Raw genomic sequence first — 21,385 nt, forward strand, 5'->3', positions numbered from 1 at the left:
CTATACCATACCCCTTTACATGTATCTGCGCGACTAATTCATCCATTTTATTTTGAATGTTCTGAGCATTCAGGTACAAAACCTTAAGGCGAGTCCTTTTAATGTTCCAATGCCCCAGAAATCTGAAACCCTCCCCCTCACACCATCACTTGAGCCTCGTATGCCTAGCCAGCGAAGCCCACATCCTATAAAAATGAATTTTTAATAAAAGTGTGGAAACAGATTCCCCTGCATATGCTTGAATAAAGGCAGAGTTAAAGGAATACTCTGAGTGTTGTCTGATTTCTCGAGAGGAACAAAGTACGTAGTAGCAGGATAGCTGGGAGGTTCCTTAACAGTATTGCATCCATTTTACACTGAAAAATACCTTTTCAGCCAAGAGTCAATTGGTCCAATGAAAAAGTTAAATTTCAGATATATCCTTATTAAACTAAATCATTGCTTCAGACATGCACTAATCTAGTCTGCATCTTTGCATTAATTGAATTAAAATGTTTTTTGTGGTTCTGTAACATTGCATATTCAGAAGCATCAATCTACCAAGTAATATAAATTCACGTACCCTAAGCTCTTTCAAGCAAAACGTAATCTCAGAATCAACTCCAACCTGAAGGTATTCAAACTCGTTGGTTTTTAAGCTCATTTCAGTTTGCATTACCTTTGTGAAATCTGAACAACAACGGAAAAAGTATACAGTAATTTTTTTTTAAATCTAATTTGCAAAAAAGGTCATCTTTATTGGTGCCACATGTAGGCTTATATTAACACTGCAATGAAGTTACTGAGAAAATCCCCCAGTCGCCACACTATGGCACCTGTTCGGGTACACAGAGGGAAAATTCAGAATGTCCAATTCACCTAACAAGCACATCTTACGGGAAAAACCGGAGCACCGAGGAAACCCACGCAGACACGGGGAGAACGTGCAGACTCCGCATAGACAGTGCCAGGTCCCTGGCACTGTGAAGCAATAGTGCTAACCACTGTGCTATCGTGCCGCCCACTAAAAAGATTAAAAGGATTTAATCTCTTTTACTTGATATAAAAAAATTTTTTTTTAAATTCAGAGTACCCAATTCATTTTTTCCAATTAAGAGGCAACGTTAGCGTGGCCAATCCACCTAGCCTGCACATCTTTGGGTTGTGGGGGCGAAACCCACGCAAACACTGGGAGAATGAGCAAACTCCACGCAGACAGTGACCCAGAGCCGGGATCGAACCTGGGATCTCGGCACCGTGAGGCAGCAAGCTAACCACTGCGCTAATAAACATGGAAAATGTTGAAAACACTATTTAGAAATACGGATATTTCTTCCGTATCCGCAGAAATAACAAAATAAAGCTTCATATGTTATCCTTTGATACAATTAGTCCTGATATAAATAATTTAAACCAGGGTTTCCCAAACTTTTCCAGCTGCGGAATCCTTATGACCTCCCAAGAATCCTGAAGGAACCCTAAGAAACATTCTCATTATATTGAAGAATTAAAATATGACTATTATAGCACAATGGGTATAAATATACAAAAATAAGCTTGAAAGATATTTCCATGTATACATTTATTATTATAAAAATGTAATACAACAAATGCTGCCTCGTCTTACCGTCAATTTGTTATCCCCCCCACCCCCGGCACTTCTCAGGCTCCGCTGAACCGACTGCGGAACTCCTGCAGGGGTCCAGATTCCACAGGACCCAGTTTGGGAACCTCTGATTTAAACTCTATTCATTCTGCATAGCAGTGAAAGTTAAATTAAGTTGACTTGCCTTTGTCTTCATCTACGTAACTCTTGAATAATACTTTCAGTGGAGTCACAATCAAAGTAATCTCCTCTTGTGACATTGGAAAATGAACGGCTATATCAGCCAGAAGCCTTTAAGAAAATTAGATCACACATTATCATTTGGTTTCAAAAAATGTTGATTGTTTCTCAAATTATATTTGCTTCCTAACGTTATTCTTCTTTTAGTAGTGTTTCCATGTGGTTGTAGTTCACACCTATTTTCAAACAGTATCTCTGTTGTTTGCCAGATCTTGCATTCCCACAAGTCTTTAGTGTTTCATAACTAGTGAATAAAGGGTGTCCCTCTTACATTTTGGTGCAAGGAGGAACTTGGCCGTAGCTCAACATAAATAACAAGAAACTGCAAATCATGAAAATCTGAAATAAACATGGAAAATGTTGAAAACACTAAAGTCATTCCGTATCCATAGAAATAACAAAATAAAGCTTCATATGTTATCCTTTGATACAATTAGTAATCATTTTCAGTTCATGTTTCGAAGATACACTAATGTCAGGAAACACCATTCTATTCCCAATGCACTAATAGCATGATTGCCCCCTACCTTGCTTGGGATCTCAATACATTTGGGCTCGAGTGTTTTGAAAACACAGCCTGAAGGGATTCGCACTCCTGAAATGCCAGGTTATGAGCTTTAGTAATACCTGTATGTAATAAAATAGAAAGTGATTACATTGAAAACCAGAGTAAAACAATAATGCCTCAATTGCACTGTTTGAAACATTGACACATTCTAAGCCTCAAGGGATTTATGTATTATCATAAATGAAAGCCATGCAAGAGTTAATGAAATGTATACTGACAGCCACCAGAGGAAGCTAGTCCCATTAGTATATAAGAGATGGGGCTAGGCCTTGTGGGTCAGAAGATCGACAGATGAAGATACAGAAGGACAGATGAGGAATGAGAGAGAGAGCAGTTGTGTACTTGAGAGTTCTGCAGTTAGAGATAGCATTGTTTAACATAGTAACCTTCTACTTTAGGTATGTGAATGAATCTTAGTAGTGTAATTAAATTTATAGTTTTGTTCATTAATAAAGCTTTGTGTTCTTTATTCAATACTATGCATCCAAGCCATCCAGGTAAAGCAAAATAAAGAAGAACAGGATTATGTAGCACAATACTGCTCTCTATGTATAAGATGGTAAAGAAAGAACCTGCAATTGAAAAAAATCTTTCATGGTCTCTGAATATCCCAAAGTACATAATAACAAATGAAGTATCTCTGAAGTGGAGTTAGACAGTCATGAATTTAGACTCCTCTCCAGAAATTAGAATACATAATTGAGCCTAATATTTCAGTGTATTACCGAAGGGCTGCTGCATTGTCCACCTTTCAGATGAGATGTTAAACTGAGTTATCATACTTTCTTGACTAATATTTATCCTTCAAGCAATATCTTTAAAAAAAAGATGATCTTGCCATTTAACTCATTGCTGCCCATGGAACCTTGCCGTGCATGAATTGCCAACCATATTTCCCCAATGTTTCTTAAGGAATTGGAACTTTTCAGAATTAAGAGGAATAGTTCAAGAAAGAAAGATTACAAACCGAAATAACACATAATTGCTGTAAATTGTTCAATCATTAATGACACATTCTAAAATCATGTGATAGACTGAAGAAAGTATTTTCCTACCGTGCTTACAGTAGAACTGAAAAACAACACGGCAATCCTGGGAATTTACAAATATCTTGCATTTTTCCACATTTCTCTCCAATGTAGTTAGGCATCGAAACATGGGAAGAACATACTGAAAAAAAACACAGCCAGCCAAGCAAGAAGGAGAGTCAAGAAGTACGAGTCTATCGGCTGAGTGCTCCAGAGTGTAAATTACAATTTGCTACCCCAGTAGCCACCCCAGTGATACATACAACAGATGTTTTTCATTAACAAGGAGGCCACAAACTCAAGTTCCAGTGATACCATTAATACTAACTAGACACTGGTGATAGTAAATGAATCAATTCTTAAAGACAATCTGAAAGCCAACCTCAGAGTTTCCAAGTTGGCTCCTAGTACAGGATTCTCGGGGGGGAAAAAACATTGGAAAGACCCAGTTGGAGAGGTCTCTGTCATCAAGCGATTTTGACATTTGAGAAGAGTCAAGTGCCTTCAGGACAACTAAATGTAGCACAAAGCTAATGCCTCCATCCATCCCTCCAACATTGACTTAAATGCAGTATTTGCAATCATGTAAAACAGCAAGCTGAAAGGAGCTGGTGTACTACCTGCTTTGCAGTCAACAATTGCGGGTTAACCACACATTCCAACTCCAGGTCTAATTTCGGGGTGGCTACTGAATTCAGTCCTGGAAATTTATTTAAAAATCGGTTGCCTCAGACAATACTGAAGAGGCAGAATTCCGAACGGACTACAGAAGATACAAAATAGATGCCGCCTGATATAAAATAGACTGTCAATGTTCTTGACCCTATGTTATTATCAGTGTCTGCTGCTGAAGTAATAAAGCTTTGTCCAAAACAAGTGATCCAAACCAGATGCATCCGGAGAGATAATGAGCCATTGGCAACCTTTGCCCAATGTCTGTATTCTTAGCTACTTGTAACTGACAAATGGGCCCAAAATTAAGGAACTAGCAAGGAATGAGGAAGGACATTTTCAACGTGGCTGGACTATTGACCCCATGACTTTATGTAACCATTATCTATGTAACAAATTGATCAGGTACGGCAAACTGCCAATTAGACGCTCTAGCAGCTAACATGGAGCCATTTATGGCATTGAAGATGCATGTTATGAATTGTGACGCGAACAGAATTGATTGGGTATATGTAAATGCGAATGCAAACTAATTCCGCTTTTCTTCTGTATATTAACCCAGTGCGGCCTCAGCTCAGGCGAGAAAAGGTGCTGTACAGACCATGGGGGTCAAAGGCCTTTTCTGCCAGAGCTCTGAAAATTAATAAATTGCTTCTTTACTCACTCAAAGGTCTATTTGTGAATATTTTCACCTACAATATGGCGTAGTCGACAGGATGTCATGGAACTGAGCAGTCGTTCGGGTCAGTGAACGGGGTGAGTAGTCAAACTTTGACCACCCAGAAATTAGAGACACTCGGCAAGATGACTGATCAGGGACATGGCACCAGAAGAACCAAAATAATAGACAGACTACGTGAGTGAGAGAAGTGACCTAACTGGTTTAACTTTAATGTGATACTGCTGCGTTGAGAATTAACGAATGAGATTGTTTACAGGTGCGAGAGGTGATTGATGGTGGTATGTTAAAGAACGATGTTGTGAGGCCCTGATCAGGTAAACAGGCATTGGAGAGAAAAGGGGGATGTTGTGGAACCCGCCCGCGGAGGCAAGAGTTACACGTCCGGACCGTCTCGGGAACGCAGGAGGACGCTGCCGGACCTCTGAAAACCTTGCCATGAGTACGTGAGTACTATAAGAAGTCTGTGTATTTTCGGTAGGAAAGAATAGGGGGACTGTCTAGATATAAGCTTTCTCCAATCACACAGGGCGGTAGATAAATTAATAATGGCGGCGAAAGAAGTTAAAAGGGGATCCCCGGGCTCCCTGATAAACTCTTATATGACAGACTGACAGTCGTTAATTAAAAAGGTGCAGAAGGACAGCTGGGATGTATCACATACTTTGGAACTCCAGAGAGATTGGTTGACAAAACAAACTAAAGACAAGATCAAGAAAACAGGGGTACTTTTGGTACATCAATTGGCGGGACTAATAGAACAAGTAAATGTGGTAAAACAGAAGAAGACAGAACTAGAGACGAGATTGAAATGTCAAACAAAAATCATAAAGTAATTAGAGTATAAATTGCATGAGGGTGGAAGAATGGGGCCGTGTCCGGACACGACCTCCCTGCCCCCATATGATAGTATAGAACCAACTGCCCTTCTTAGTGAGGAGACTGAGGAGACGGTTGATGTGGCACCCGTGGGCCGAGGGGGTACCTTGGCAAACCCGACCTCCAGTTACAAACCATTCACCCCCGGAGAAAGACAACAGATTATGACCGTCCTGGGAAAACTTCAGCCCCGAAGCCAGAATGTAAACTTTTAAACTGAACTCAATGCCATCTGGGTGGGTCACCAACTACACTTCAGAGACATTCACCAACTAGTAAAGGTAGCATGTCCGGCGGACAAGTGGCGACTTGTGGCCGGCGGTCCTGCGGTTGCTGCAGCCCAGGATTTTAGCGGGTGATGCTGGACCCACGCAGTGCCTCTCACAGATGAGATAGATGTCCAACAGCCAGCTTTTGCCCTTTTTAAGGCGGAAGTCCAACGAGTCTTAGGTGATTCACCCACAAATTGGAGTAAGATCACTACCACCAAACAAAGAAAAGGCGAGGGAGCGTCATAATATGGGGAGCGGCTATTTACAGTTTATCAAGAAAGTTCAGGTCAAGCCAACGCTGTTAGGACAGACCCGGCGTTCATACAAGCCTTCAAGGACGGCTTGTCAAGTAAACATCAGGCCATCATTAAACTGGGGGTAGTGACCGCCAGGAACTATGATGACTTAGTGGGATGGGCGTGCAGGGTAGATGGGTGTTCTGGTGAAGACACTGACAGAGTTAAGATAAAACAGTAAAAGGTGGCAGCCGTGGCCAAGTGGGAGTCCGGAGCGAAGCCCAAGAAAGGGCCATGCCACAATTGTGGAAAAATGGGCCACTTCGCGAAGGAATGTAAGAGCAAGAAGGTTGAGAAACAATGTAACTATTGTAATAAACGGGGCCATCTGGAAGCTGCCTGTTTCAGCAAAGGTGGCAAGCCGCCTAGAGGCCAAAATACCCTATCCGCTGCAGAGTATCAGGAATGGACAGAATGGAAGGAAAGCCAGAGCTGATGCCGGCCCCCATTAAAAACAAAAGGGAAGGAAGAATCTATAGAACATAGAACAATACAGCGCAGTACAGGCCCTTCGGCCCACGATGTTGCACCGAAACAAAAGCCATCTAACCTACACTATGCCATTATCATCCATATGTTTATCCAATAAACTTTTAAATGCCCTCAATGTTGGTGAGTTCACTACTGTAGCAGGTAGGGCATTCCACGGCCTCACTACTCTTTGCGTAAAGAACCTACCTCTGACCTCTGTCCTATATCTATTACCCCTATGTGTCTGCACTAGTGGGGTGCCAACAATGTGAAATGCTGGTGGACACAGGAGCATCGGTCTCCATTACAAACCTCCCCCTCCCTATCACCAATAAATCAATATTTTTACAGGGAATTGAGGGCACCAGAATGACCGCTTACTTGAGTACCACGCAGGTGGTAGAGATTGACAACATATACATACCTATGAAATTTTATGTGTGTAAAAATAATGAAGGCACGATTTTGGCAACGATATCATGAGGGAGTATGAAACTATAATTGATTGTAAGAAATGAAAATTGACCTGGCCAAAGCCGGATGGTAGTAAGGGAAGGTATGGACAGATGGCCAATAACACTGGCATTGTCGGGTTGGCCACCATAACCACCAGGGAATGGAGCGAAGAACTGGGCGGATATGGGGCCATTTGCGGGTCAGTAAGCAATGTTTGGGCAAAAATCAAATTAGACATCGGAAAAGCCAGCATTCAGATTCCCGGGCCAGAACATAAACCACACCGCCAATACCCGATCAAGACAGAAGCTAAAAAGGCGGTTGTGGATATAGTAGAAGGATTAGTAGAAAGGGGTATCCTGAGGGAAACCACCAGCACTACTAATTCTCCCACGTGGCCGGTAAAGAAGCCTGACGGGAGTTACCGGCTGACCATAGACTATACAGCCCTTAACAGGGTGACACCCAAATTGCATCCAATCGTAGCCAGTCCCTCAACCATCCTAAACGGACTATCTCCCAAACTGCCCCAGACATATCCAATGGTTTTTGGCCACTCCCCTTGGATCCGGTGTGCCAAGAGAAATTTGCGTTTACAGTAGGGGATAAACAATATACGTGGACTTGATTACCACAGGGCTTCCATAATAGCCAGCTATTTTCACCGCGTAATGAGTGACATTTTAAAACAGATAAAAGTGCCCAAGGGGTGCGCGATCTTGCAGTAGCCTCGGAAACAAAGGCAGACCATCTGGCTACCCTGTACTTAGTATTGCGAACCCTGGAGACGGCTGGCCTCAAGATGAGCCCTAAAAAGGCCCAGGTAGGAAAAACACAAGTTCTGTACTTGGAACACTTAATCTCCCAGAAACTTAAGGAGATGCCTTAGGACAGAAAACATGCAGTCCAGGGTATGCCAAAACCCGTTACTGTACGTGAAGTCAGAAAGGTGTTGGGACTCTTTAACTACAGTTGGAACTTTATCTTGGAGTTTGCTAAAATAGCAGAACCAATACAAAGATTAGTAAAAGGAGGTAAGGCCGTACTAGAACCAGTGGAGTGAGGCCCAGAACAGGAGGAAGCGTATACCCAATTAAAGTCTGAGTTAATGTCGGCCCCAGGATTGGGTTTAGCGGACATGAGTAAAGACTTTCGCATACACTGCAACAATGAGGACGGGTTCTATACAGCAGCGGTCCCACAGGACCATGGAGAAAGAAGACGGCAGAGGGACCGGTAGTCACTGGATTCTCCCGGTGCATTGCTGCACTGGATTGCGCGGCCTGGGCTGTGAAAGTTAGTGAACCAATAGTTATGACAGGAAACATTATACTACACACGAAACATACCCTGGTAGAAATGTTGAACACCGGAAAGCTAAGATCCATCTCGAATATGAGGCGGGCCAAGTGGGAGGCGGTCCTCCTCCCTCCAACTAAGTCAGTAACCATTGTTAGGGACATGGGGGAGAACCCAGCTGAGGGAATATTAGGAACAGGGGAACCCCACAATTGTAGGGATGTAGACATGAATTTAGAGGAAGACAGGATTAAGGATACTCCTCTGGCAACAGCGGAAGAAACATTCTATGTAGATGGGTCACATAAGTATGTCGATGGGCGGCCCCGAACAGGGAATGGAGCATTGGAGACAGTGGAATCAGGACGAATTGATGGAGGCCTGTCTGTCCAAATGGCAGAACTAGTGGCGCTCACCAAAGCACCAGAGTTATCAGAAAACAAGACAGTTTATACAGACAGTAGGTACGCCTTTGGAGTCGTACATGACTGCTTGGGATAGGAGGGGATTTATTACAACAGGAGGTAATCCTATAAAACATCAATTGAGAATAGAAGCCCTCTTAGATGCTAGTAACAAACCTCAACAGGTAGCAGTGATTAAAATTAAGGCACATCAGAGGGAACCGGACCGGAACAGTTTGCACTGGATAAATCACCAGGGGAATCAAGCCGCAGACCTAGCGGCACAATAGGCGTTAGAACAGAATGAGGTTGAGAAAGCACCAATCATCCTTGTGGACCACACGGAGAAAGAGATAAGTATTAAAGAACTCCATGAGGACACCCCCGACGGAGAAAGGGGTACGTGTGAAAAGCAAGGCGTGGAGAAGGGTAGTGATGGAGTTTGGCGAAAGGATAATCGGGTAATTGCCCCCAAATGTATTCAACATACATTATTGGAGCTCCACCACGGGCTTGGACACGCAGGCAGGGAAGCCATGTTAGGGAGCCTAGGAAGGGAGTGGTGGTGAAAAGGAATGGGGCGAGATGTTGCACAATACTGTCATCGGTGCGTCACCTGTGCCCAGCATAATCCGGGGAGACCCATAAAAGTCAGAATGGGACACCAACCAAACCACGGGAACCATGGGAACACTTGCAGATAGATTTTACAGGTCCCCTGCCACCATCACATGGCAAAACATACTGCCTCGTGATTATCGATCAATTCACCCGATGGGTGGAGGCTTTCCCTCCGGGGAATTGTACCGCCTTGACAGTCGCCAGAGTCTTAGCTGAAGAAATAATTCCCTGATGGGGAGGGACTATTCAAATAGACTCAGACCAGGGTACCCATTTTACTGGAAGTGTTATACAAACAGTGTGCCGATTAATGTGAATAAAGCAGAAATTCCACATTCCCTACCATCCCCAAAGCTCGGGAATGGTGGAGCGGATGAATCGAACTCTTAAAAATCCACTAGCAAAGGCAATACAGACGTCAGAAAAAAACCTGGACCGAAGTATTGCCTATTATCTTAATGAAACTGCGGGCCACGGGAAACGGAACCACGGGCTTAACCCCTTATGAACTAATGACAGGAAGAGCGATGCAATTACCAGAAGGCATCATAACAGGCGGGGCCGATGTGGGTCCCCTAAAAGACAAATTAAAACGGTACGTTCTAGAAATGAGTACACAACTCAAAACATTGCGACAGAACGTTCGTGACAATCAGGAAAATAAGGACCTGGCACAAGAGCTTGCGATGGCGGCTTACGTTCCCCCGGCGGGTAGTAAGGTCATGGTAAAAACCCTGCCCAGTAAACCAGGGTTCGCCCCAAAATGGAGCGGGCCTTACGAGATTATAATTAGTTGAGACACCTGTGCCTGCCTGGACATAAGGGGAAAAGGAGTGTGGAAAGATTGGACACAATATGAGGAAAAGACAACCTCATAGGGCTTCTCTCATTCATACCGGCTATGCGCAGATGAAAGGTTGGACGCGGTTGCTTAAGTCTAAATCAGATAACCAAGCTACGAAGCAATGGATGATGAACTAATGCTTGCTTTTGTATTTATCCTCCAGATCGTTCAATTTATGATTATGTAATTTGTAACTACTGGGATCCTTGTATTGTGGTCGTTGCTTGGCTTAGGGATAAGCTAAGGGAGTGAATAGAGATTGTGGTAGTCACCACTGTTGTATTATATTGTGTATGCTGCACTGCATGCGAGGGTATTACGGTAAGGCCCTGTACTAAAGGTACGGGGGTAGATCCCTGCCTGCTGGCTCCACCCAGTAGGCGGAGTATAAATGTGTGTGCTCTCCGAACTGCAGCCATTTCGGCAGCAGCTGTAGGAGGCCACACATGTCTGTGTAATAAAGCCTCGATTACTCTCTACTCCCGTCTCGTCGTAATTGATAGTGCATCAATTTATTACAGAGATTTTACAAAGATGGATCTCCCCATCAAGCCGGTTCGCCTGCAGCTGCATCCTCAAGCAGACAACGCCAAAGAGGACTTTGCACATTGTATGCTACAAAGCAAGCTAGCCATCGACAGACCGAATCCCAGAAGCACAGAAGCTCCAGATTCTGTACACGCGGCTGAGCTCCGATGTCTTTCCCCTCATCCAGGACGCGCCTACCTACGCAGAGGCCATGGCACTACTGAAGGAGAACTACGCTCAACAGACCAACAAGATCTACGCCAGGCACCTCCTGTCCACGCGGCACCAACTTCCCGGTGAGTTTGTGGAAGGTTTCTGGCATGCTCTGCTCGCCCTGGTGGGAGACTGTGATTGCCAGGCCGTTTCGGCCGCTGAACATTCTAACCTGCTAATGAGAGACGCGTTCATTACGGGCATAGGGTCTGCCTACATCCGCCAGCACCTCTTAGAAGGGGCTACACTTGACCTTGCAGCAACCAAGAAACTAGCGCTCTTGCTCACAGTCGCCTCACGCAACGTACAGGCGTATGCCCTTGACCGCCCCCAGCCAACCCCACGCCTGCGCCGCGCGACAGCCAACCAACCCCAGTGGACCAAGTGCTACTTCTGCGGACAGACAAAATACCCCCGGCAGCGCTGCCCGGTGCGGAGCGCGCTCTGCAAGGCCTGCGGCAAGAAAGGACATTTCGCTGCAGTGTGCCAGGCCCGCTCAATCGCCTCTATTGTCTCTGCATCCCCCGCGTGCGGCCAGTGGGTGCTGCCATCTTCCTCGCCTCGGACCACGTGTGGCCCGTGGGCGCCGCCATCTTGCTTGCCTCACAACCAATGGGCGGAGCCGTCTTGCCTGCCCCAGGACACGTGCGGCCCGAGGGCGCCGCCATCTTGGCTGCCTCAGGACATGTGCGGCCCGTGGGCGCCGCCATCTTCCCCGCCTCAGGACCCCTGCCCGTCGGGCACCTCATCGGGCCGCTCATCGCCTGCAACTGCCGATGACCAGCCACGTCTCGCCTCCGTCACGATCGACCAGTCCCGACTGCACAACCTCGCGACCGCGTCGGCAAAGGGGAGAGCTTCATCCTCAGCTATGTGGTTCAGAACGGAGTTCTAGGGCCCGATCCCGGTAGCATGCGCCCCCTCATGGATCTCCCCCTTCCCTACTGCCGCAAGGCCCTCAATGATGCCTGGGGTTCTTTTCGTACTACGCCCAGTGGGTCCCTAACTATGCGGACAAGGCCCGCCCACTCGACCGGTTTCCCACTGACGGCCGAGGCTCACCAGGCCTTCAACTGTATCAAGGCCGACATCGCCAAGGCCGCAATGCACACGGTCGATGAGACGCTTCCCTTCCAAGTCGAGAGCGATGCATCAGACATCGCTCTGGCCGCCACCCTCAACCGGGCAGGCAGGCCCGTGGCATTCTTTTCCCGCACCCTCCATGCCTCTGAAATCCGGCACTCCTCCATCGAAAAGGAGGCCCAAGCTATCGTTGAAGCTGTGCGGCACTGGGGGCATTACCTGGCCGGCAGGAGACTCACTCTCCTCACAGACCATAACACACAGCGGGGTAAGATCAAAAATGATAAGATCTTGTGGTGGAGGATCGAGCTCTCCACCTTTAATTACGAGATTTTGTATCGCCCCGGTAATCTCAATGAGCCCCCCGATGCCCTGTCCCGAGGTACATGTGCCAGCTCACAAGTGGATCGACTCCGGACCCTGCACGACGATCTCTGTCACCCAGGTGTCACCCGCTTTTATCACTTCATTGAGGCCCGCAATCTGCCCTACTCCATCGAGGAAGTCAGGGCTATCACCAGAGACTGCCAGGTCTGCGTGGAGTGCAAACCGCACTTCTACCAGCCACACCATGCGCGCCTGGTGAATGCCACCCGCCCCTTTGAACACCTTAGTGTGGACTTCAAAGGGCATCTCATCTCCACCGACTGCAACACGTATTTTTTCAATGTGGTCAACGAATATTCCAGATTCCCCTTCGACATCCGATGCCCCGATATGACGTCTGCCACCGTCATCAAAGCCCTCAACACCATTTTCGCTCTGTTCAGTTTCCCCGCCTACGTCCACAGCGACCGGGGAAGCTCTTTTATGAGCGATGAGCTACGTCAGTACCTGCTCAACAGGGGCATTGCCTCGAGCAGGATGACCAGCTACAACCCCTGGGAAACGGGCAGGTGGAGCGGGAGAATGGGACGGTCTGGAAGGCCGTCCAGCTGGCCCTACGGTCTAGAAATCTCCCGGCCTCCCACTGGCAGGAGGTCTTTCCCGATGCAATTCACTCCATTCGGTCGCTCCTGTGCACGGCGACTAACGAAACCCCCCATGAACGTCTCTTTGCCTTACCCAGGAAGTCCACCTCCGGAGTTTCACTCCCAACGTGGCTGGCAGAGCCAGGACCCGTTCTCCTCTGCAAGCACGTGCGGCTCCACAAGGTGGACCCGTTGGTTCAGAGGGTACAGCTACTCCACGCAAACCCGCAGTACACCTACGTAGCATACCCTGACGGCCGCCAAGACAGTCTCCCTCAGGGACCTGGCACCAGCTGGGTCCCCACAACCCCCCCCCCCCCCCCTCTCTGCCCCGGCACCACCCTCTCTTCCCCCAGCACACCCCACCATAGCCCCCGCTCCAGGACAATCCGTCCTTTCCTTGGTCCCACCCGGGGATGAAGAGGATGTCGACACGCTCCCGGAGTCACCGACGACCGAGCCGACGCCTGACTCGCCACCAGCACTGCGGCGCTCTCAACGACGGATCAAGGCGCCCAACCGACTAAATTTGTAACCTTCTCTGAAATTTTAATGACAGCCTGTATGTAAATAGTTTTCCATCACCCCCGCTGGACTCATTTTTAACAGGGGGTGAATGTGGTAGTCACCACTGTTGTATCATATTGTATATAATGCACTGCATACGAGGGTATTACGGTAAGGCCCCTGTACTACAGGTACGGGGGTAGATCCCTGCCTGCTGGCTCCGCCCAGTAGGCGGAGTATAAATGTATGTGCTCTCCGAACTGAAGCCATTTCAGCAGCAGCTGTAGGAGGCCACACATCTCTGTAATAAAGCCTCGATTACTCTCTACTCTCATCTCGTCGTAATTGATAGTGCAGCAGAGATCAGGATGGGAAGCAAGATGATGTGTTTCCCCAGTCTTCTAAGGAATGTAGTTGCGTTAATATGTATCGTCACGGGTGTAAGGGTGATGGGGTTGGAAGGCAATCTTTTTTATAAAACTCATATATGATTGTAAGGAAAGCAGTCTGTGTGTTATCCGTTGGCCAAGTCTGTACAGGCCTTGTTTGTGGCCACCCAGAGTTGGACCCCCTCCAACTATACACTGCAGACACGTCAGATAGACCCTGTGTGGGACAGACGGGCAGCTATAGTAGGAGCATACAAGGAAGATGAGTGGAACTAATAAACTCCACGCATCCCACTTGCCGGGGAATACAGGGGACTGGAGGGACAAGATGTTCAGAGAAGGCGCAGTATCCCGTTTTACGAGGCAGGGATGGAGATGTGTTTATACCCTTGTCCCCCAAAATTCCACATGTGTACAGAAACAGTGTGCCCACCAACATTGTCGAGTACATCGGGGCCAGTTCGCCTGTAATTGCGATAAGGAAAGATATTTTATCGTCACAGCGGGGAGACAATTTATGTGCGGCCACTGTAACGGAACCCATGTAATCTCCGCTGCCTGGGCGTACCCATTCGATTCTTACCAATTGATCGGTTTTAATGGGAAATCAAACAACCCCCGCAATTGGTGGTATGCACAGTTCGTACAGCCCAATAACCGAGCCGTTAAATGTTACCGAGCCAAGGAGGGATTTATGTTCCTCTTCAACGGTACGTTCACCACGGCGACACCTACCCTCCCTGTCCTTTTCGCGGTGGGAGCAATAGGGCTGCTTACCGTCCCATGCCCTCAAGAAGGTCATATCCGTAGGAGAATAGTGACTCGGGCAATTGGCACGGAATTCTGCACTGATTGGAGAGATCCTGTTACTTTAGGCTCATCACTCGGCTACGGGCTCCTTAGTTCCCTATCGTTGGGAGGATCAGCGGGGATGATCAGTGTGTGAAAAATAGGAATTATCTTATTTGCAACCTGACCATCCTGGGCGATAATACTCAAAAGGGATTAGAGGCCATTCATCGGGAGTTGTCTGAGTTGATGGTGGGATGCGTGGAGTTTATTAGTTCCATTCATCTTCCTTGTATGCTCCTACTATAGCTGCCCTCTGTCCCACACAGCGTCTATCTGACGTGTCTGCAGTGTATAGTTGGAGGGGGGTCCAACTCGGGGTGGCCACCAAGCAAACCCGTTATGCAGTGGACTATCAACAAGCCCAGCAAGGGGGAGTATGTACCATCGTGGGGGCTAAATGTATGACCCATGTTACAGATGTGTCTTACAATATCACGGAAGCTATTGACACAATTAAAAAAACAACTCAATGACTTTAAGCAAGGCCCCAGGGGGGGATGGCTGTCTCCATTGGCCTTTTGGAGGAAGATGGGGAACATGGATCATGCATTCTCTGATAATAGTTGCTGTTTTGTGTTTGCTTTTTTGCTGTCTTATAAGCATAGTAAAGCTATGTTGTGCTAAGCTAATGGGACAGGTGCAACCAGTCGCGCCCGTGCAGAACAAGGACGTCTATGATGAATTACTACCGCAGAGACCCCTCCGACGTGCCTGTCCCCCGTATAAACGACCATGACCTCCCAGACAGGGAAATATCGAGATGGATGTGAAGAGCCCAACTGGAGATTTGGTCAGCTTGGGACATCGGGATGTCCAAGGACCTACAGGGGGGACTGAAGAGGTAGAATTCCGAACAGACTATAGAACATACAAAATTGATGCCGCCTGATATAAAATGGACTCTGTCAATGTTCTTGACCCTATGTTATTATCAGTGTCTGCTGCTGAAGTAGTAAAGCTTTGTGCAAAACAAGTGATCCAAACCAGATGCATCCGGAGAGACAATGAGCAGTTGGCAACCTTTGCCCAATGTCTGTATTCTTAGCTACTTGTAACTGACAAATGGGCCCAAAATTAAGGAACTAGCAAGGAATGAGGAAGGACATTTTCAACGTGGCTGGACTATTGATCCCATGACTTTATGTAACCGTTATCTATGTAATGAATTGATCGGGTAAGGCAAACTGCCAATTAGAGGCTATAGCAGCTAACTTGTAGCCATTTATGGCATTGAAGATGCATGTTATGAATTATGACGCGAACAGAATTGATTGGGTATATGTAAATGCGAATGCAAACTAATTCCGCATTCCTTCTGTATATTAACCCAGTGCGACCTCAGCTCAGGCGAGAAAAGGTGCTGCACAGACCGTGGGGGTCAAAGGCCTTTTCGCCCAGAGCTCTGAAAATTAATAAATTGCTTCTTTACTCACTCAAAGGTCTATTCGTGAATATTTTCACCTACAATACCATACCTTGTGAACAGTAATATCCTATTGTTGAATGGCACAAGACAAGCCAAAGGGATTCTGACATCTTGTATAAAATAACACTTTAAACAAATTCAGAACACATGTTAAGTCCAATATTACATTTTTTGACTTAAAGTAATTTTTACACTGCTTCTTCTCCAGCAAAAGGATTTAGAGATTTGTCAGATCTATTCTCTGTAGATCAACTCTAGAAAATTAGGTCAGAAATAGATTCAATTTTTTTGCAACACACTGTAACTACTATGAAGTAATACAATTTATCAGCTTTTAAAATTTATTTCAATAGAAATACTTTCTGGCTTTGTTGTCCAATGTTTCAGCCAGTAGCTCCTAAATAACCAGAGCATACCTTAATTGTCATCTTACAGATAAGGGGTACACTTTCAGTCTCATGGGTATCTTGCTCATATCTATCCCCCCTGCTGTAATGCAGGAAGAAGAGTGGAGAGAACAAAAAGCAGGCATACGCTGACCCAGATGAATTCACTGACCTCAGTGCAAGCTGCAAAGAAAGGGAACCAAAAACATTATCTATAGTAATATGCTGAAGTACAACTAATAAACTTAAAATAATTTTCACAAATTAAAATTTCAAAACAATTCCTATATTTCAAATAATTCAAGCTGTCTTCCGCCAGTGTGTTGAATTTTAAAGGTCTTCCCCATTCCATAATTTGATTTTTCAAGATTGAAGGGAAGCCTTTCCTTTGGGGAAAGACCTCTTGTTCTAGATTTTTTTTAAATGACTTGTTTGCCCTACTCTCCTGAAAGCCCTAACTTAAGGTGGAGTACTGCTGCACAGATTGCAGCTACCTTAATGTAAGCAGCCATTCTCCAAATATAATGTTGAACAGTGAATGTTTGAATGTTGTTGTGGGGATTAAATTAAAGCTGAGTCATATACTGTCCTCCTCCGTAAATTATAAATGTACTTTGCAGGAATCCCTCACTCATTAATTTAGGTTTAGATTTATTGTCACAGTGAAAAGGATTGTTCTGAGTTCAATCCAGGCAGATCGCTCCATACATGAAAAAATAGGGCGTATGATAAAAACAAAAAGTAAATACATAGACATCGGGGGAATGTGAGGTCCATGAAATTTAAACTTGTAAGCATCGACGATGCAATCCCAAGCAGATTCCCACCTATAACCAGACAGAAATCAACAGCCAAAGGTGGACTGTTAGTAGGAAGCCATCACCAGATACCAAAGGGACAGTTCAGAACTCAGGTAAATTACCAAAAGAGGATTAGGAAGGACCTCACATCCAGAGAGAGAGGATCATAGACTGTGCAATCATTAACATGTAAGGACCTGAAAGTACTCCTGCGCCACCCGGTCCGACAAGAAAAGTCAAATAAAGTTTTTACTTGGTCTATTCTGCCTCAGACTCCTTTACCCACCCCATCAGTCTAGAAAAGCCACAATGGTTTCTCCAAGTAGGTCCCTGCGTAAAATAGTAATTGCCAGATTTAAACAAAGATCCCATTGGTTTTTGGTTTTGAAGAGCAGGTTAAAATTAGAACCCGTGAGTAGGGAGCAGGACCCTAGCAGTTGCATTCCACGTGTGATTTTATTTGTCTACCTGGTTTAAGTCAACCCTTCAGTATCACAAAGGAAGTGCTAATGTAGATGACTTACCCCTTTCTCTAAAGGATCAAACCATACCTCATCACCAATTCGGGATAAGGCATGTAATGCCTTTCCAAATGCTGTAAAATACAAAACTTCTTTTTACATTATGTATTACCTAAAATGGAATAAGAGTTTCAATGTCCTACATTCTGATGAAAGGTTAACTGAAACATCAACTTTGTTAATCTCTCTGCAGATGCTGCCTGAACTGCGGAATATTTCCAACATTTTGTGTTAGTTCAGATTTCATGTTTTCCAATCTCAATTATGACATGCTGGAAAGACATTGATCTGAAAGAGCAGGAGGATGAGGTAACATGAGGGGGAACAAATCAAACAAGTAAACCCACCAACTGACCCTTTTAAGGCAAACTTGATTTTCTCCAGCCTTAGGAACTCCGCCAGGTCGCTCACCCGATTTTGTTGGCTCCAAGTTCCTTCACTCCAGTGAAATTCGTCTCCGGGCTACCAGGGAGGCAAAGGCCAGAACATCGGCCTCTCTCACCCCCATATAACAAACTTTTTTTTTTAAATTTAGAGTACCCAATTCATTTTTTCCAATTAAGGGGCAATTTAGTGTGGCCAATCCACTTACCCTGCACATCTTTGGGTTGTGGGACGAAACTCATGCAGACACAGGGAGAATGTGTAAACTCCACACGGACAGTGACCCAGAGCCAGGATCAAACCTGGGACCTTGGTGCCCTGAGGCAGCAGTGCTAACCACCATGCTGCTCTCCCATATAAAAAAAACTTAACCAAGAGGTGAACAGCGAATTTGATTTCTGAACAGCTAGTAGTGATGGAAACCATTCATCGACTTCTTCAAGGACAATTGAGGTGTCAGCGGGGGGGGGGGGGGGGGGGGGGGGGATAAAGGGGTTAAAATGGGGAAGGCAGGAAGGGAGGAGGGGAACAGCAGGGGGTTTGGGTAGTTATTTGTTTATTATGAAGTTCCTGTTTGTTCTTGCTCCTGTGTTGGTTTGTGTTTAATGTTCATATAAATGCCTCAATAAAAATATATTTTTTAATTAAATATATTTTTTAAGTTTGTTATATGGGATATGGGAAGAGCACAAAAACGGTTGACTTTAGACTAGACAATTCTAGCTTGTCTAGAATACCAAGCATCTTGTCCAAAATACGATTGACGCAAAAGATCAGAGGGGAAAGATAATCTTGAAACACAATTAAATCACTTTTGAGACAGCCGAAGGTAAGGACTTCATACAACAGGTAGGCAGGTTAACAACTAGGTTTATTTACTCTACTCATAATACTACAATTACACTCCTCCTCAGCCTGCAGGGTCACCTGGTTGGGGTGCATATCCTGTGGTGTTCCTCCCAATTAGGGGGGATTCTCGGCAATCTCAATCACCGGTTTGGCCCCTGAGGGGATCTTAAGAACTTTTAAACCCAGTCTCCTAGAGAACAAGATAACCACAGGTGACCTGCGTAACCCCGCCCGCTCCATACTGTATTCTCCTTGATAATCACCTCAAACACACATATGTAATTATTTGTGGTAATTATACATCCAGATTACCGTTCAGTAACAGTTCACATTTTGTAAACTACCTCTCAAGTTGTTTCCAGGTATGATGCACTTCATGTTCAGGTGCTTTTCGCACCTTCCCCACTCAGGTCAAACTGTCCAATTCTCCTTTCACTTGCTACCAACCCCACAACCATTACATTTAACAAGTCAGTCGGTAAAATTACTTCAAAATTTAATTTCAGAACATGGAATAAAGTCGTTCTCCCCTATAAAATAATTGTCAGGGGAATTTAATCTTCGGAGATTCGTCAACGACAAGCAACTGCTCAAACTCCAGTTTTGCCGCCGCTTTCGCCTCGCTCTCCGCCCCGCCCACTCACCATCATTCGCCCCGCCCACTCACCATCATTCGCCCATTGCACCGCCCACTCTGCATCTGCAACGATTTGCCCCGCCCACTCCATCATTCGCCCGATTGCCCCGCCCACTCCACCCCCCCCACCCCCGGCAGTTTGCCCCGCCCACTCACCGTCAATCGCCCGATTACCCCGCCCACTGTCTCTGCGACGGTTTTCTCCGCCCACTCTTCGTCCCGCGGCCAGTTGCCCCGCCCATTCAGTCCCCCGCCGGCCGTTTGCCCCGCCCACTCCATTCTCCCGGCCGTTTTCTCCGCCCTCTCCATTCACCCAGCCGTTTGCTCCGCCCACTCTTTGCCCCGCGGCCTGCTGCCCCCGCCTCCGCCCCGCCCACTCCTGATCGCGCGGCGGTGTGCCCCGCCCACTCCTGATCGCGCGGCTGTGTGCCCCCCCCCCCCACCCCGGCAGTTGGGCAGATTATGTCCCTTGAGTTCCCAGTTTAAATAATCCCAGCGCCCCGGGCAGTCTCCCCGCCGAAGCAGCCAGAGCTCATCGGGTCACTGGCACACAGCGATTCCCATTCTTCTGACCACCTGGGGCACATTTCAATCCCCTGCCAGCCACCCGAGTGTTCACAGAAAATACACATGCCCACTGGTTCGTTTGAAGCTTTTCCTGGCTGGTGGACACCGGGGCCGATCAACAATTTGGACAGGCGTTTTCATTTAGAAAAGTGAAATGCTGAGGATCTAAAATAAAGAGATAAAATGCTGGAAACACTGAGGCAGCATCGGTGGAGAGACTAAAACAGTACATGTTTGAAAGGTCATGACCTGCTGACCACCTAATTTCCTTTCCTGACATCCTAGCTGACAGTAGAAATCGTTTCCTCTCAGGTACTATCACACTCCAATTCAAAGCCACTGCCATCATAGAATGAGGTCGTGTCTGTGCCAGCTCTTTGCTCGAACAGCTCTGTTAGTCCAACTTCATGCCCTTTTTCTGGTAGCTCTTCCTTGAACATGGTTTCATTTCCCAAAACCATCCTCATCTTTTCTACAGCTCAATGTCGACTGTTGACAATCCCAGACTTCCGCCCCTACAACAGGACTGATCTGGACGCTAATACAGGCCCGAGACTGACTTATCAAGGAGAACTGAGGGACTGCTGTGTGCTCTGGTTCACGGAGACATGGCTCACTCCTGCTTCACCGGACTGTGCCCTACAACCAGAGGGCTTCTCAATACACCAAATGGGTACGGTGGCCTCAAGCAAGGCTAGGGAAGGTGGGGTCTGCTTCCTAATCAACACCTGGTGCATAGATGCAGCAACACTGGCATGTTTCTGCTCCCCTGATCTCGAATACCTGACGCTAAAATGCTGCCCCTATTACCTTCGGCGGGGGTTCAGCTCCGTAATCCTGGCGGCAGTTTACATCCCACCCCATGCGGACGTGAGAATCGCGCTGGACGAAATATACAGCACCACAAATAGCCTTGAAATGAATCATCTGAGGTCTTGTTCATCATGGCCGGGGATGC

At 46.4% G+C, this 21,385-nt stretch overlaps 1 protein-coding gene across 1 annotated transcript; it reads right to left on the minus strand.

The window, feature by feature from the left end:
• Positions 1–164: 164 nt before the first annotated feature.
• LOC140429019 (cell cycle checkpoint control protein RAD9B-like) lies at positions 165–20,894 on the minus strand. The gene is made up of 8 exons (XM_072515565.1): positions 20,744–20,894; positions 17,994–18,064; positions 16,700–16,852; positions 3,449–3,563; positions 2,353–2,452; positions 1,770–1,876; positions 563–669; positions 165–185 (listed from the first exon to the last, which is right to left on the minus strand). The coding sequence occupies exons 1-8, from the start codon at positions 20,892–20,894 to the stop codon at positions 165–167; spliced, it is 825 nt and encodes a 274-aa protein (XP_072371666.1).
• Between the last annotated feature and the right edge of the window lie 491 nt (positions 20,895–21,385).

This window comes from Scyliorhinus torazame, chromosome 1, assembly GCF_047496885.1.
Source record: "Scyliorhinus torazame isolate Kashiwa2021f chromosome 1, sScyTor2.1, whole genome shotgun sequence".
NCBI classification, from domain to species: Eukaryota; Metazoa; Chordata; class Chondrichthyes; order Carcharhiniformes; family Scyliorhinidae; genus Scyliorhinus; species Scyliorhinus torazame.

Bases quoted from the DNA above. Each gene is read 5' to 3' on its own strand.
- LOC140429019 (XM_072515565.1), bottom strand. From the start codon at position 20,894: ATGAGGATGGTTTTGGGAAATGAAACCATGTTCAAGGAAGAGCTACCA. The intron at 2,453-3,448 runs GTAGGAAAATAC...TATTACATACAG, and splicing joins TCAGTTCTACTGTAAGCACG to GTATTACTAAAGCTCATAAC. The intron at 1,877-2,352 runs GTAGGGGGCAAT...ATTTTCTTAAAG, and splicing joins GTATTGAGATCCCAAGCAAG to GCTTCTGGCTGATATAGCCG.